At 43.9% G+C, this 16,255-nt stretch overlaps 2 protein-coding genes across 7 annotated transcripts; one reads left to right on the top strand and one right to left on the bottom strand.

Annotated features, from left to right (window-relative positions):
* Positions 1-404: 404 nt before the first annotated feature.
* On the bottom strand, positions 405-16,207 carry dxo (decapping exoribonuclease). 5 transcript variants are annotated; one of them, XM_042340919.1, is made up of 7 exons: positions 15,996-16,207; positions 5,858-6,348; positions 4,384-4,610; positions 3,677-3,896; positions 2,778-2,913; positions 1,578-1,672; positions 405-796 (listed from the first exon to the last, which is right to left on the bottom strand). In XM_042340919.1, exons 2-7 carry the CDS (start codon positions 6,316-6,318, stop codon positions 667-669), a joined length of 1,269 nt encoding a protein of 422 aa, XP_042196853.1. In that variant the 5' UTR covers positions 6,319-6,348; positions 15,996-16,207; the 3' UTR covers positions 405-666.
* LOC103178736 (serine/threonine-protein kinase 19) lies at positions 8,470-13,316 on the top strand. Of its 2 annotated transcripts, XM_042340988.1 has the most exons (7): positions 8,470-8,620; positions 8,768-8,943; positions 9,512-9,657; positions 9,885-10,120; positions 10,615-10,712; positions 11,609-11,756; positions 12,841-13,316. In XM_042340988.1, exons 2-7 carry the CDS (start codon positions 8,829-8,831, stop codon positions 12,884-12,886), a joined length of 789 nt encoding a protein of 262 aa, XP_042196922.1. In that variant the 5' UTR covers positions 8,470-8,620; positions 8,768-8,828; the 3' UTR covers positions 12,887-13,316. The 2 variants fall into 2 exon arrangements, with proteins under 2 accessions (XP_042196922.1, XP_042196923.1); XM_042340989.1 differs by having other exon boundaries at positions 8,470-8,943.
* Positions 16,208-16,255: the final 48 nt, after the last annotated feature.

Here is a 16,255-nt window from a genome sequence, read left to right as displayed (position 1 = left end):
AGATGTGATACTCTTCTTACACTGTAAGGAATGGCTATGGTCAGGTGCTGGAGTGTGGCTACCAGCCATGAAGCTGTAGCCCAAACATGTCGCGTCCAGCAGAAAACTGTTAGAAACTGCTTTATTTTTAAAAAATTGAGATTTACACATAATGGCATTCTGTACATTCAGCCCTTTTGAAGTGTGCACTGAAGAATAATGCCTGATAGAAGAATGATCTTAAGGTATAAAAAAAATTCTCCTTCAGAGGTTAATGGGTGGCATGTTGCTGGCAGTGATCCAAGGCAATGTTGGCAGCTAAGCAGCCTGTTTGGCCAATTTGAGAGGCACAGAAATACCTCAACCCTGTGAGCTAAAGCCCTGACTGGGTGGATGGTCATAACAACAAATAACAGGCTAGGCAGTCAGCATTCATATAATTTTACTGCTCGCTTCTTAAACAATGCGATTGACTGTGACATTTGCACAGTAAAACAGCAACAAAACGGAGTATTTTATAGGCGGGAAGACCCAGACTATGTATGTTATAAAACGTTTTATTATGAAACTTTTGAATGGAATTTAACTCACGACTTTTTACAGATTATAAAACAGTTAGTTTACAGACAGTCTCCTGTCCCAGCCCCATTGCGTACTTATTCGGATGATGGAAGTGCTTCTTATTCACTATGGATTAATCACCTCTCCGTACAGTAACTTTTCCACATACCAGTCTGGGAGGAAGGAATACACAGAGTCCATATGTACTGTATACGAAATATCTTTTCCGGGTTGCCAGGAAAAAAGATGCACCAACCTGTCAAGAAAGGTTACAGAAGAGATTAGCTCAAGATCTGTGCTACTGATCGGAGGAGTGTTAAACAAGGCCTACACGTGTGTTTTAAGTTACAATAGGGAGGTGGAGGCAGATTCCATCAGCAAATGCAAGAGGTAATGAGATAGCTGATTGAAGGATCTGAGATATTAGTCTAGGAATGTTTACTTTGGGAGCAGCCTGATGAACTGTTGTTTCCAGGCCTATGTATTTATATCATGGCAAACCCAACACAGTGATAGCAGAGTCTGCCTGATGAGTAAGAGGAGGACTGTAAATTATCTAGTATTCAGCCAACTAACATGCCAACAAATTGCTCAACTAACTGACAATGAACTCTACGCTCATATAATTAAATGACTCCCAATTATTGGAAATCAAACTAAAACCAGAAATACTGAGGTTTATATATTCACCGAGCTCTGGTCTCCCTTTGAGACCTTTCCTGGATACTCTCTGGTGCCAATTTTAGCTCCACCTGCTGCCCTAGCTGAGATCCACTAGCTCAGCACAGATCCTAAGAACATAAGAATTCGATAGGTGAAAGAAGACCAAGGTCCATCTAGTTCGCCTTCCACCATCCTGTCCCAAACTGTATTCTGTCCCATAAGAACATCCTGTTCTGCAGAGTTCGGCTACTAAATGGATACACTCTCCAAGGCATCAGAGCTTCATTGTAATGCATAAAAATGCAATATTTTATCTGAAATGGCCTTTTAGCAGAACACGAAGATAAAGCGAAGGAAATGGATTAGAACTGTACCGGTGATCATCCTGTGTTACCACCTTCTTCACAAAGGACAGGAAAGCGTCGCAGAAGTTCAGGCAGACGGCTGGCTTCCAGCAATTCCGCTCGTTCTATATAAGGAAATGAGAAAAAACAAAATAAATTCCCACCGGTCCATGCATTCTCATAGCACGAACAACTGAGTGTTGAATTCTATAAGTCAATCATTTCTGTGTTAAGTAAATTCAAACTCCCTGCTCACGAAATCATTATCCAGATTAGTCTGTGGGCCTTTTGCAAAAGGCTGTTAGCTGTAGGTTACACAAACCAGTTATTATAGTACATCTCCATAAGCTATATTGTATTTGCAGTGTTTGTACTCATTGGAATGTCCTCCTGAATTGAAAGGCTCTATACAAATGTCATTTGTTGTTTGAGCTGATAGCCGAGCAGTGGTTGGAAGTTGCTACAAATGAAGGGAGAATCAGCTAGAGTTTCTGCTGCTGATGGCTGCCCAATTACACAAGCTGCTACACGTGTTTGCATGGACGAAACACTACACTTGACAGCAAATATCTGTGAAGCCTTTTAAGACATTAACCTTCTAAGCGTGATATCAAATGTTCTGGTGGGATTGAGTGCAACTTACTTTAGGATGCAAATAGTAAGCGTAGGTGTGAGGTTACAGTATTTAAGCAGATACTTTTATACTTTTACTGGCTCAGTTGCCACTCTCACCTCCGAGTCAGAGGTTGTAGGTTCAAGCCCACTTCGGGACTTTGAACTCAGTGTAGGCTGATGCTCCAATACAGTCCTGTACTTCACATGAAACTTTAAACCAAGGTTCTGTCTGCCTGTGTATTGTAATACATGAATCAGGAGTGGAATTGCTGTGCAAGGTTTTCTGTGAGAAGAAGACACTTCCATGGGTTGTTTCCAAAAGTCACACCCACCCACTTGGTTCATATTCTCTGCTTAACTGTAGCCCTTCCAACCAACGCTGTAGTTGAATCAGCTCACTTAGAAGTCTAGGGATTGTCTGTATGATCATTGCACATCAGAAGGTACATTCACACACTGAGCCAGAGGATCCTCATATCAAATTACTCATAGTCAGAAGTCTCCTCTATATTGTAGCCAATTTTAAAGAAAATGACCAAGTGCAGATTTCTCCAGATTTAACATTTGATTTCTTCCCACCTGCTTTGAATCCAATCTATTCAGCTGTGTACAAACCTTGACCAGGTGATGGATCTTCATTGTGTCGAAAGATTGAAGGGAGACAACCTTCCCCTCGTCATCTCTGAAGCCTGCGATTATCCGAGGTACCCCGGGCAGGAAGGACTGCGCCCACCACTTGATCAGTTTAAACCTACCAACAGAAGGTAGACGGTCAGAGCAGCCAACCCATTCCAAGTCACAACAAATACAGTGAATTTACGATTTTTTTTATTGTTTCAGTGGAGCCAAAACGGCAGTGGAGCAATCAGCTGGATCAATGTTACACAATCGGATCAGATATTGTAGGACAGGACACTAACTTTCAGGGCCAGTCACAGTAGTATCCAGCTGTCTAGAATGCTACAATACTAAGCGATGGGAAGTGGGTCTGCTGTTCCTCACAAGTTTAGCTTCTGGTTTCAATCATATCTCTGCTGGCAGGAAGTATCCAAGTGAAGGCCAGGCATGGGAAGGGTAGAAAACCAGGACCTCCCAGAATAAACAGCCTCCTAATAGCAATTCTTCGCTTTATCTAACAGAGAAAAAAAGGGAATACTCTTGACTTCATGTCCGAGACTTCTGCTATTAAAAACTGCTATTAAGTTCACATTTCTTGATGGAAAAAAAATGTTTGGCCCAAGCAGGAAAGGCTTTGTTGACAATAACCTTCCACTCAGTGTTTCGCTCCCCAGTTCATTCCGTGCTTGTACAATTTTCCTCTGAAAAGCAGCAAACTTGTTTAAATATGAGCTTCCTGCTTTAAAACCCACTCGTCACTGCAATGCAAGTCGCATTACATCTACAGCCTCTGTACATCTACACAGCTTGTTCAGAACCGTTTGGCATTTAGAATGCACTGAAGCTTAAACTGCCCGGTGTAAACGGCAGAGGCAAAGACTGCAAGGAATACCAACCTATGAAAGTTCCTTTGTTGGTTGGGGTTGTACATCTCTCTGCTGGTCTTCAGCTCCAAGTAACACTGTGGGGGTTTCTGACTGGGACAGGAGATATCTTTGCAATCCACCTCACCAGCAAACACGAGGGAATGGCTGCTCAGCCGGGTTCGGACCACAGTGCAAAATGCTTCATTGGTGTTTACCACACCAGCTGGATTAGGATTTCCCTGTGGTTTATCTGAAAGAAGGAATAATGTGAATTCCTAAAAATTTAATCCAAACCTTTCCTGTTCATTAGTTGGTTTATAACATACTATTAAATAGGAAAAGCTTGAAAACTAAACAACTGCAAACTAAGTATCTATCTCCATGTTCTTCAAACATAGGAGCTTTTCTGAACCTGATGAGTTATACTAATAATAATTCTTACATTTGATATAGCCCCTATCACGTTGTTGAGACGTCTCAAAGCGCTACATAGAATATATTGTAAAGTGGATTGACTGCATTTTGCAGGCGAAGTAAGGTAGCCAATGTCACAGTAGTGACCCACAAGCAGTCGTTCAATTTCAGCAGGGCAGCTTAGGAAAATGGCCATCTCCCATTCCTAATTTCCTATGTTTCTAAATCAGAAACCAACAATATTTTACAAACAGGCCCTTACAATCTTTTGATAGATCAGATTTTGCCCCAACACAAAAGAATATTGGAGACCACACTCTCACCTGCACACAAGTACTGCTCAAACTTGTAGCCACCATACATCAGCTCTTCCTGCATCTCCGTCCTGTGCTCCCGCTGCCGCTTGGCTTCTTCAGTCTCCACCTCACTCATGTAATATGTGCCATTGAACAGGGTCACCGCCATCAGCCAGCCCTCTCGGGACTCGTACGGTGTGGTCAGGATTTTCGTCAGATGTCCCCTCCACGTGATGAAGTCTGTGTGCAACTGACTGCAATTGAAAGGGATAATGGAACAAATTCATAAGAAGATACACAAAATTCCATCCAATCCACAATAATCCTTGCATTTGATATAGCGCCTTATCAAGTTGAGACATCTCAAAGCTCTTCACAGGATATACTGTAAAGTTGATTGGTTGTGTACTTTGTGGGCGAAATGCAGGAGCCGATTGCGCACATCAATGTCCCAAACAATGGACTGAGTAAACAATTTTATTTGGGGGTTGGTGGTGGTGGGTGGGGGGGGGGGGGGGGGAGATTGTTGCCCAGGACACCAGGAGAAACTCTCTTCTCGATTTGAATAGCATCATGCAATCTTTTAACATCTACCTGAACAGGAAGACAGGACCTTGGTTTGACGTACCATCCAAAGGACAGACAGTAATCAAGCCTTGCAAAATTAGATAAATAAATCCAAGTGACTAATGCAAAGTTCCCCCCACCCCACCACATCTACAGGTCTCTCCCCTTCTTTCCAGAGTGTTGATGTGTGCCCCCTCTAATTCCACAGGCACCTGCTGTACCTTGCTCCATGTGGCCATTCTGTACGAACCCAGACAGTAAATGTCAAAAGGCTATTCACCTGTGAGGAGCATCAGAGATGAGCCAGACTGCACATACCATCCACATTCAGAGAACTTTACAGAGGTATTACTGGAAAGTGCAGCAGGAACCTCAGTTGTTATTCAGGGATGCTGAAACCAATACCTTGGCTGAGAAAAAGGGAGTTTCTCACTGTGTCTTGGCTAACAGTCCTCCAGAGACTAAGTCATTCACCTCATGGTCATTTGTAGGAACTTGCTTGTGCAAATGGGTGCTACAAAAAATAGCCTCTGCAATTGACAGGAATAACCTGAAGCTCTTTGAAATCTTTCAGTACGATCACCCAGTAAAAATATTTTTTTCTTGAAACAACTCAGAATATGATAATTTAGTAATAAATAATCTTTGAATTTGATAATAGTGCCTTACAATGCCATCACTTTCACAGATAAATACTGTCAAGAGTAGTCCTTTATGGGTAAACATGGTAGGGGATTTGGGCACAGCAAGATCCCATAAAAAAATGAAATGAATCAGTAATTTATCTGGAGAATTGTTGGCCAGGACAAAAATCTCATTTTAATATTTCATTTAAAGAAATGCATCTCTTACAAGGTTGCACTCCTCCTGTGCTAGAGTGTTAGCCTAGTCTACAAACTAAAGTCCCAACATATGGTGTGGACCTACAACTTACTTCCCAACAGCAGGTGACTTGCCATCTGCAGACATGGGGAATCTTTGCTTGTTCACTAAAACCCACTTCAGGATATGGTCCAGTTTCTCCTTAATATGTTCGTTTCGCTTTATGTATCTGTCTTTATACCCATCTCGCAGGTTAAAGTTTGGGTTCTTGCTGGACGGTTCCACGTAACATTTAAGCTGTCTTCCATCGTTGAAGAACTGTCTGTATGAATCTAATGAAAAGCATCCGATTTCAACAGGCTGCCTGTAATCTGGGAAGCTGCTGTCATACGTAGCCACTTCCACGGCAAAAACATGTCCGTGCTTATGACCTGTGTTTCTGTTCATATTTGAAGAGTATTGTTTATCAGAATTAAACCGCAGTAATTTAATCCGATCGTCTCGTGTGTCTTCTAGTTTGCGTTTGATGGATCCTCTGGACGTCTCCCCACTAGTATGGAAATGCTGATCCATATCTTGATGCGTTTGTGTAGATTAAAGAGCCTGGAAAAATGACAGAAATGCTGAATAATTAAGACATTATGCATCACAGGAACAGAGGCTCATCAAGCATGTTCTGACAGTTTAATCCCACATTTGAACCCATTTCTCTCACATTCCGTCAATCTTTAATACCTATATTTCACAGGTATCTATTTATGTTCCTTTGAATAGTCCAATTGATTCTGGATCTACAACCTTCTGGGGTAGTACACACCACATTCTCACAACAAAATTAATATTTTTGGATCAATGTTCTGTACAGCCCATTTAAGATACAGCTTTGCTGCCACTGTCTTCAAAGACAAAATGAAAACCTCAGTGTCTCCTCATTTACAGTACAGCAAACGCCTCAGTATAATAATAATCCTTGCATTCGATATAGTGTTATCACGTCTTCGAGATGTCTCAAAGTGCTTCACAAAAAATACTGTAAAGTGAATTGACTATCTTTTGTGGGCGAATGTCCAGTGCAGTGTACACATTAACATAAATTAATGCCCGACACGTCTAGCAGTCAATATATAAAACAAAACACCATCAGGCATGATTGAGGAAAGGGAAATTTAAGAATGTTGACAAAAGACACGGTTAAAGTGTTATGTTTTTAAGAGGCTTCTGAAGGTACCGTCATTCAGATGAGAAGATAACTCAAGGTCCTGCCTGCTGTTTGGACGGATAATGGCAGGGCACTATTCAGTAACAAGGGAGATTCTCCCAGTCTTCTGTCCAACAATCCTCCATTTAAAACTGGTCATTCATTTTGTGGCTGTCTGTTAGACATTGTTATGCACAAGTTACTTGTCTCGTTCACCTTCAAATGCACCCAATGCACTTTACAGAAACTTTGTGAAACACTTTTGAGACATTCTTGATGTCATAAGTGCCATTTTTTTTTGATCAACCAGGTTTTTGACACGTGGGGAAACCCATCACTGTGCTTACAAGTATCTAAACCAAATGGAGGTTCATCCATTTCACCTATACATGGAAATTCCAGAGATATTTATTGGAATGGCATGCGCACCCTCTCCACACAGGGACGAATCCTGTTTACCTAATTCTGGGGAGTACAAGGCACAAATTGGCAAGAGTCAAGTCTTAGGGACGCCAGGGTATGCACATCAGCACTGCCCTGGGGTACTGCAGACCCAAATGACTCAGGAATTGCACTACTGAGACCACCACAGAGGATTGGTTTGATTCTGACACTCCCTTGTCAAACATGTTACCTTGGAGCCCTCCTTAAGAAGCCCCTGCTATTGCTGCCCCCCCCCCGTTGCACAGTCACTTGACATCCTGACAAGTGTGGGTTTGAGCCCTCACAAGGCGGATGGCAAGTATCAGAAACTCCTTGCAAGCTTCCTGGGGGGCAACATCCCTCGGCATGAAACAATAAGCGCCATATCAGATGCAAGGATTATGATGAGGAATTAGAATTTTTCTCGGCCCTGGAGGATCCACCCCCTCTGATTGGGTGATATAAGCTTCACTGGAAGATGCCGCCATTTGTGGTGAATACAAAATTAAGCCCCAGCGCTGACAGCAGTGGGTGCAGTTCAGGGGACACATTCCAAAGACCACAGCCCAATGCTGTGTCAGCTGCTGCTGCCGCCGCCCCCCACCCACCCCCCACCCAGTGATGTCTCCGTACACGGCCCCACTCGTGTTCAGTCACCAACCGCCGTCAACACAGTCCGCGGGACAGGGGTTTGCTGGTCAGTACCTGAGGCCTGGGCCTCACACCCACCGGCGGCTCCGCCCTCACCTGCAGGCCCAGGCCTCGGTGCCTCCCGCGCCCTCCTGAAGCGGCTGCGGTACATCTAACACCTCACACGAGCGACGCGTTTCGAATAAGCGAGGCCCAGGACCTGCTTTAATCGGGAACGGCGCGTGTGCGTGTGTTACTCATTGAGGTCGCGGGGAGTTCGCGCAGCACATAAACAGCACAAGAACCACGGGACGAGGCGCGGAAAGAGTGCGCAGGCGCAGAGCCGCCGGTTCAGACCGGCTGGCCGCGCAGGCGCATTGACGCCGGCTGCGGCTGCGCAGGCGCGGGCGCCGACGACGTCGTCGGGTGAGGCCGCGCGGTGACGTCGCTTTTCGGGCCGCGCAGGCGCAGTGGTGTCGGCGCAGGCCGGCTGCGCAGTCGCAGTCCGCGTCTGTCCACGACTCCCCGGGAGTGGGGAGTTCGCCCACTCACCTCTGCTGTTGAAGCGGCCTCTGAAGGACTGAGACCCGGGAGGGGGGGAGTCGGCAAGTGCGGAGCTCGAGTGTGAGTCCCTCTCCGCGAGTCCCTTAATTGTAAACGTAGATATAAGATTTAAGTCAAATTCAGTCTATGTTTCAGTTCACTTCCGCTTCATAAATGGTATCAAAATGCCCTCAGATCTCAACTTTCTTATATAAACGTCATGTTTAGGCTCTGAAGGACACCGCCACATAGTACCCCATACACGTCGGTGCTTGTTCCACTTGCAGCCATGAATCGGAAGAGGATATTGATCCCCCAGATCTTCAAGCAGTTTAAGAAGCGCAGACTGGGAGCGGAGGATGGCACAGTGCTCACCGATAAGAGTGTCACTCTGGAATTTGAAGGTACTTTAGGCATCTTTTAGAAAGTTGCCACTTTGTTTTCAGTCCATATGTGTTCAGTGGTAGTATTTCGATTGTGGGAGGAGGAAGGCTTGGCCTTTATCACTGGAGAAAAGCATTCAACAACAACAAAACAACAAGATTCCATCTATAGAGCGCCTTTCACGTCGGGAAGGACGTCCCACGGCGCTGGACAGTTGGGTCAGGACCCGAGCATTGGGGGGAAACGCTCAGGGTGAGGGGAGGGAAGGGAGGGAGCGAGGAGGGGGTAGAGAGTCGAGAGCAGAGCTGAAGGCTCGGTCAAAGAGAAAGGTCTTGAGACCGGCCTTAAAGGAGGAAAGGGAGGAAGCGGCGAAGGCCATCATTCAACAATGATGCCCGGGAATAATGAATTGGTGGGTTTAAAGACAAGTTTTTTAAAAGCTACCTTTACCAGCTAGGCTGTTAGGGGAGCTAGAACTTTCTTTCATGATGCAAATTAAATAACATGCAGTTTGACAATTTTCTGGAATCTTAACAGTGGCTTTTTGAAAATAAATACTTCTTAAAAAAAGTTTTACTTTTTTTTTAGATATGCCAAATGATACCAAAACTGGGCTACTGTTTCTGGTGAGATTATTTCCCCGTAAATTATTTGACGATTGTCTTCCTCCAATTGTCCTCAAACACCAACTTTACAGCATTGTTAAAGACAAAACAACAGTTGATCGTCAATTGGTAAGTTATGTTGCTCTGAACTCTTGTTGTGGAAGTTGGATATAAATTTGTCTTCAGTTAGCCAGCCTTAGCCTCTTGCGGTCATAATTTTTAATTGGTAACCACAAAAAAAGTTAGTTGTTTCATTTTGGGATAGACTTACCCCTGGTCTGTTTGTTTAAGATATGTAGCAAATAGGATATGTGTTACTTTATTTTAACCTAAATAATCTTATTGTTTTAACTCAGAATGAGCTGAAAGATCTGGGAGTCATTCGAATGTTCAATCTTGGATTTGACACCGATGTGTTTGGCATTGTCTTTAGCGAAGATTACAAAAGCAAAGTTTTGGCTGCAACAGCGACAAAAGAGAGTTCAGCGACAGTGCAGAGGTTTTTAGAGACAGTATTAACGTCCTGTACAGATATTGGTTTCAACCAAGAGAAAATGCTGAAAGAGTTCTCTTTTCAGGACCAAGAAATAACGTGAGTTCCAGGTAGAGCTACTTCTGTATGTCAGAGATCTGTTGCTTTCCTCTTGCTAAATGTCATTTGGATAATATTACAAACCCTTGTAATACAAAAAGTACTTAATTTTTCTTTATGTCTTTCTGTTATAATCCTGTTCCTTCACCCCATAGATTAAATACTATTTGTCTGAATGTGCATATTGTGTATCTCTCTCCCACCCTCTTTGTTTTTCTTTTTCATTCCACTCGTGTTCAATAAAAACCCTTTTATAATATAAATTGGAAAACATTTAAAAAATTTTGATTTGAACAGTTTATGTACAAATCTAAGATGCACAAAATGTATTTTTGAAGCACAAACCTTGACTTTGCAATCTTAATCAAACATCATTTAATATTTCTGCCCATGTGCAAGTCAACCACTCGTATAAATTTCTGCATGGCTGAAGCTGATCATTCTAGTTTCCCTTTGGTTTGAATGTTTCAGATGTTGTATACATTATTCTGCAGACAGCTGGTGAACGCAGGGGTTTTTACAGTACGGGACGTAGGAAGCTGGTGGCTTTCAATTCCGGGTGCTGGTCGATTTGTGAAATATTTTGTGAAGGGTGAGTTGCATCAATATTCTGGATTAATTTGCAGATAGACTGTTCAAGCGCTGTATAAATGTAAGTTGTTATTGTTGGCAAACTCCAATCTGCTATACTCTCCCCTCCCCTTCGTCCCACCATTGGGACTATGGGTGGAGCTACAATTGGCCTGGGTTGGAAAGAAAAAAAATGACAGTTTCCCATTGCTGTGTGGCAAAACATTGTTTTTTTTAGTAAAAAGAATGAGACAACAACAACAACAACAACAACAAGATTCCATTTATAGAGCGCCTTTCACGTCAGGAGGACGTCCCAAGGCGCTGCACAGTTGGGTCATGACCCGAGCAGGGGGGAAATGGTCAGGGTGAGGGGAGGGAAGGGAGGGAGCGAGGAGGAGGAAGAGAGTCGAGAGGGGAGCTGAAGGCACGGTCAAAGAGAAAGGTTTTGAGACCGGCCTTGAAGGAGGAAAGGGAGGAAGCAAGGCGAAGGCACTGGGGGATGGAGTTCCAGAGCCTGGGGGCTGAGAGGCTGAAGGCCCGACCACCGATGGTAGGGCGGTTGGGGCGGGGGACGTGGAGCAGACCGGAGCCAGAGGAACGGAGGGTACGGGCAGGTAGGTAGGGGGATAGTAGGTTGGAGAGGTAGGAGGGAGCAAGGCCGTGAATGGCCTTGTAGACATGTGGAACAAGAATCTGTAAAGGGTTTCAAAATGGAACTGGATAAGTTCCTGGCAAACCTAAAGGATTCAGGTTATTGCATTTACATATTGACTTGCAGAAGAAATGTTGTGGCTGACTCGATGACCTACTCCTTCTTGAAATTGGGATTGAGTTATTTCAAATGTTTTCTCTTTTCGAGAATTTTAATCACTGATGTGTTTCTTATAAAGATTTTTGTTATTTTTTTAATTTCAGGCCGTAAAGCTGTTCTCAATATGATACGGAAATCCAAGTATAAGGAAGTTTTACAATCGGATTTAGAGCTTCGGAAAATAACCTGCACAGTAAAACTAGGGATCCAGTATCAAGTTCATGACATCATTGGAGCAGAGTTGGTAAAATGGTAAGGTGTTTCCCAGTATAAAATAATGAGCCTTGAAGCAGAATTGAACAAAGATGTGTGCGCAATGAGGCAGAGACGGAGAAGAATTTGGATATGATTTCCAGTCAACATACAGTTGGTACAAAACAAAGATCAAATATTAAGCTACATCTTTAGAGCATCTGAAGAGACAAAATACCTTATTTTTATGAGAATTATGAGAGCCCATATTTGGAATATTATGAACAGTTTGAATTGGAGAAGGTTCAGAAGAGCTTAAAAATGCAAGTTCTTCTTGTTCTGAATAATCTATAGTTGTAGAATTTCTCTTTTAAATGTAGGTGAAATGTTTTATTATTTTAATGTCGAACCCAAGACACACAGTCAATACACCACCAAGCCTGAATAAGAGTAGCAGACAAATGGTTGACATTCACAAGGATATGATATGCCTTGAAGTGAGATACACTTAAGTGTGACTGGTGCTACAATGCAGGTTTGCTTCTACGCCTTGCCACAATGCAATGGTTGGGAGAAATGGTACACGGAGAGGTACAAGTGTCCCACAGGAAAGGAGGAAATGTATATGGATAAGTTGCATATGCTTGCTCTTGTGCACCCCCTAGCATCTACATTGTAGAATAGTAGAGCTAAGAACAGACTGAGGAGTGACATAAAACAGAGACATAGCAAAGAGAGAGAGGAAATGAGGGAGAAATATAGGTTTAACTCACTTAAAATATGGCATTGTAGTTTTTTGCTAAGTATTTGCAATGTGTGTTTTAATAATGGACTATAAAATACTTATCTGTTGAAAATCAAAGTGTTCTCTTTAGTTCAAGTTATGGAGAGAAATGAACCATTAGAGTAGAACTATTGGAAACCAAATCCGTAGAAGCACTTAAAAGGGAATTGGATAAAAAGATGAAGGGAATTAATATTCAAAGAAATAGGGTAAGAGCAGGGGAATGGGATTAGAAGAGAGAATTGCAATAGAGGAGCCAGCATCAGCACAGACATAAGTCAAATCAACTCTTGTGTTATGAATGTTCTATGATTCATAATTAAAGTAATGCCGAGACGTTTCCATTTTCCTTCTAACCAGCATTCCAACAACTACAGGAACATTGTTACGCTTGAATGATACATGAACAGGTGACTTCCCTGGAAACAGCGTGGACCACTTTGAGCAATCCTGTCTCTGGCAAGAATAGACTGATGGCATTTTCAGGAGTGGAACAGACAACTATTGGGAAAAAAAGAAAACAAAGAAAGAAAAAAAGGGAAATGTTTACCTAAATTATTAAAAATAATATGTTACAAGAAACTGAACACCTAGCTGTGAAGCAGCAAAACTATATTTGATATGAAAGTGCAGATAAGCTCGGTTTCCTAGTTATCTTCACTTTGCCAATGTATATGTGCTACTCTACATGCATTGTAATGGAACGCCACTTTGTTTCACCAATATTTTGAGAGGTCTCAATGACGTGAATAGGTGCTAAATCAAATGCAGGGATTATTATTATATTGTATGGTGTGCTTGAGGGAGCAATGTGAATAAATCAATAATGCAACGCAGAAATTGTGTTCTGGATTGCAAAGATATCCAATGTACAAGTACTATCACACGACGGTGGCCTAGAATTTCTGGAATGATCTCTAGTATCAGGCACATCTTCTTTGAGGCGGAGAATAGGGATATGGGGACAGTATGGGTGAGGTCGAGTTTAACAAAAAAATGAATGAAAAATAATCAATGAATGGGAAATGTGAATGTGGCTACATCCTGATTCAATCTAGCTGACTGGAAAATAACATCTACAAATACTATAATGGATCATGTGAAAAGGGGAAAACACTTTAGAAAATGTAAAATGTAGGTAGAGCAACCACAACAACATATATTTATATAAGCTGTTAAAACAAAGGAATATTTTAAAAGTTTCAGAAAATGAAAACAAATTGAAATGTAATGAATTAAGTTGGCAAAATAACAGATGGTTGTTAAACATTGAATGGATAGACTTTGTTATCTATCCAGAACAGATTTTTATTTTCAAGGCTGTTACTCCATGGAAATGGATTCAAGTAAATAGCTTTTGTGCAAATCAATGTCTGACAACAACAACAACAAAATTACATTTGTAAAGCCTTTCACGTCGGGAGGACGTCCCAAGGTGTTGGGCAGACAGAGTTTCGGACCCAAGCTCGGGGTCAGGGAAGATGATGGGCAGTGGGGGAAGCAGGAAGATCGAAAGCACGGTTGAAGAGGAGGGTCTTGAGATGGGTCTTGAAGGAGGCAAGGGAGAGGGTGAGGTGGAAGACTGCAGGATGGAGTTCCAGCGGGTGGGGGCAGAGTGGCAGAAGACCTGGCTACCAATAGTGGGGCGAGTGAGGCGGGATGTGAAACAGGCCGGAGCCCGCTGAGCGGGGGGAGTGAGCAGGATGATAGGGCGTTGGGAGGTCGCAGAGGTAGGGGGGAGCAAGACCATGGAGGGCTTTGAAGGTGAGGACCAGGATTTTGAATTGTGTCATCGGGCGAGGATGGGATTGATGGGTCGCGGAGCCTAGTGCAGGAGAGGACATGGGTTGCAGAGATCTGGATTAACTGCAGCCTGTGGAGGGAGGAGTTGGGGAGGCCGTAAAGCAAGGAGTTTGCACAGTCAAGCCTCGATGTAATGAAAGCACGTATGAAGGTTTCGGCGGCCTGCGGTGTGAGACAGTGGCGGACCAGGCGGAGGTGAGGGAAGGCAGAGGGGGTCATGGCGCAGGTGTGGGGTAGAAAGGATAGTTGAGGGTCAAACAAGACGCCAAGGTTCCAGACTGGCTTAGCAAGGTGGAATGAGCAACCGTGTATGGTGATGCTGTCAGCCCCTGAGGTGAGAAGGCACTGACGGGAGCCAATCAGGAGTGCCTCGGTCTTGTTGACATTCAACTGAAGAAAGTCAGCACTCATCCAGGACTTGATGTCTGACAGACATTCTGTCAGGACAGGAGGGGTCCTGGAGTCAAGGGCGGAGGCAGAGATGTGCAGTTGGGTGTCATCCGCATACATTTGGAAGTTGACCCCATGTCTGCGGATGATGTCACCAAGAGGGAGCATGTAGATATTGAAGAGGAGGGAACCAAGGACAGAGGCCTGAGGAACGCCGCACAAGACAGTGTGGGGGCTAGAGCAGAAACCGTTTGTGGAGATGATGTGGAGGCGGTGTGAAAGGTAAGATCTGAACCAGTCAAGGGCAGAACCATGAAGGTTGAGGTGAAAGGAGAGGCGGTGGATGAGGATAGAGTGGTCGATGGTGTCGAGGGGCAGAGAAGTCAAGGAGGACGAGGAGGCATAGAGAGCCCCGGTCGCAGATGGACAGAATATCATTTGTCACTTTGACCAGGGCTGTTTCTGTGGTGTGGCGGCACGGAAACCCGATTGGGGGGGTTCAAGAAAGGAGTAGTGGGAGAGGAAGGAGTGAAGCTGAGAACAACTTGTTCCAGGACCATGGAGAGGAAAGGGAGGTTGGAGATGGGGCAGTAGTTTGGGAGTAGAGGCTCCCAAACAAGACCGAGGCTCTCCTGATTGGCTTCCATCAGCACCTCCACACCTCAGTCGCATCACCATCCATGTTGCACATTCCATCTCACTAAGCCAGTCTGGATCCTTGGCGTCTTGCTCGACTCTCGGTTTTTAGTAGTTTTTAGTATTCTTTCTAGTTTTTTATATTTGGAAAGAATGCAGGATAAATTGTGCTGGATCTGGAAAGCTGCGTGAATTGTGTGGGATAGCATCTCGGCGATCTGATTACAGTGTACGTAGAACTAAAATGTACAACGCTGCACATAGGATAAATCTAATTGGAATTTGAGTTGAAATTATTAAATGAAGGAGGTACGGTATGAATTTCAAATTTTAAAAATGGAATTTCATGGAAAACTCATTCACACACGAATAAAGCCCAGTTGGCGACACCCGGATTTACTTTACCAAATTGTACGGACGACTGCACTTAGTTTCAATGCAGATTGTTGTAAGAGGAGGAGCGGCGGGCCATCTCCAGCCCAATCACTGATGCCAGGCACCAACCTTACTCAGATAGACACTGGCCCTTAACAACCAGTCAACCATCCTCCCCACCTGCACCGCCCTCGGCAACTGAGCACTGTGTTTAGCAGCGACGGTCTTCTCCCTCGCAACCAAGCACTGACCTTCGGACCCAGGCAGCATTCTTAGCAGCTGAAGCACAGCCCCAGCAACAATGCACTCACCACAGAGACAAAACAGTCCCCAGCAATCCACGCCATCTTTGGCCACCATTGCTCTCTCAGCCTTGACGGCCCGGCCACGGTCTTCAGGTAAGAGTGACTGATGCCTTTGCCGCCTCAGACCAATTCCTTCATTACCTTTTTTGTCTTTAATAAGGCGATTCTTACAGTTCTCGCTCTCTTTTAAGCGTGAGCCCCGCAGAAGTCTTCTTGACCCCAAGGTCAAACATCATCGACCTTTGACTCGCGTTTGCCTTGGCCGA

This window comes from Callorhinchus milii, unplaced genomic scaffold, assembly GCF_018977255.1.
Source record: "Callorhinchus milii isolate IMCB2004 unplaced genomic scaffold, IMCB_Cmil_1.0 Scaffold16, whole genome shotgun sequence".
Lineage (NCBI taxonomy): Eukaryota > Metazoa > Chordata > Chondrichthyes > Chimaeriformes > Callorhinchidae > Callorhinchus > Callorhinchus milii.
Note: the sequence above shows the minus strand (reverse complement) of the source record. Positions and strands in the feature narration are given on the sequence as shown.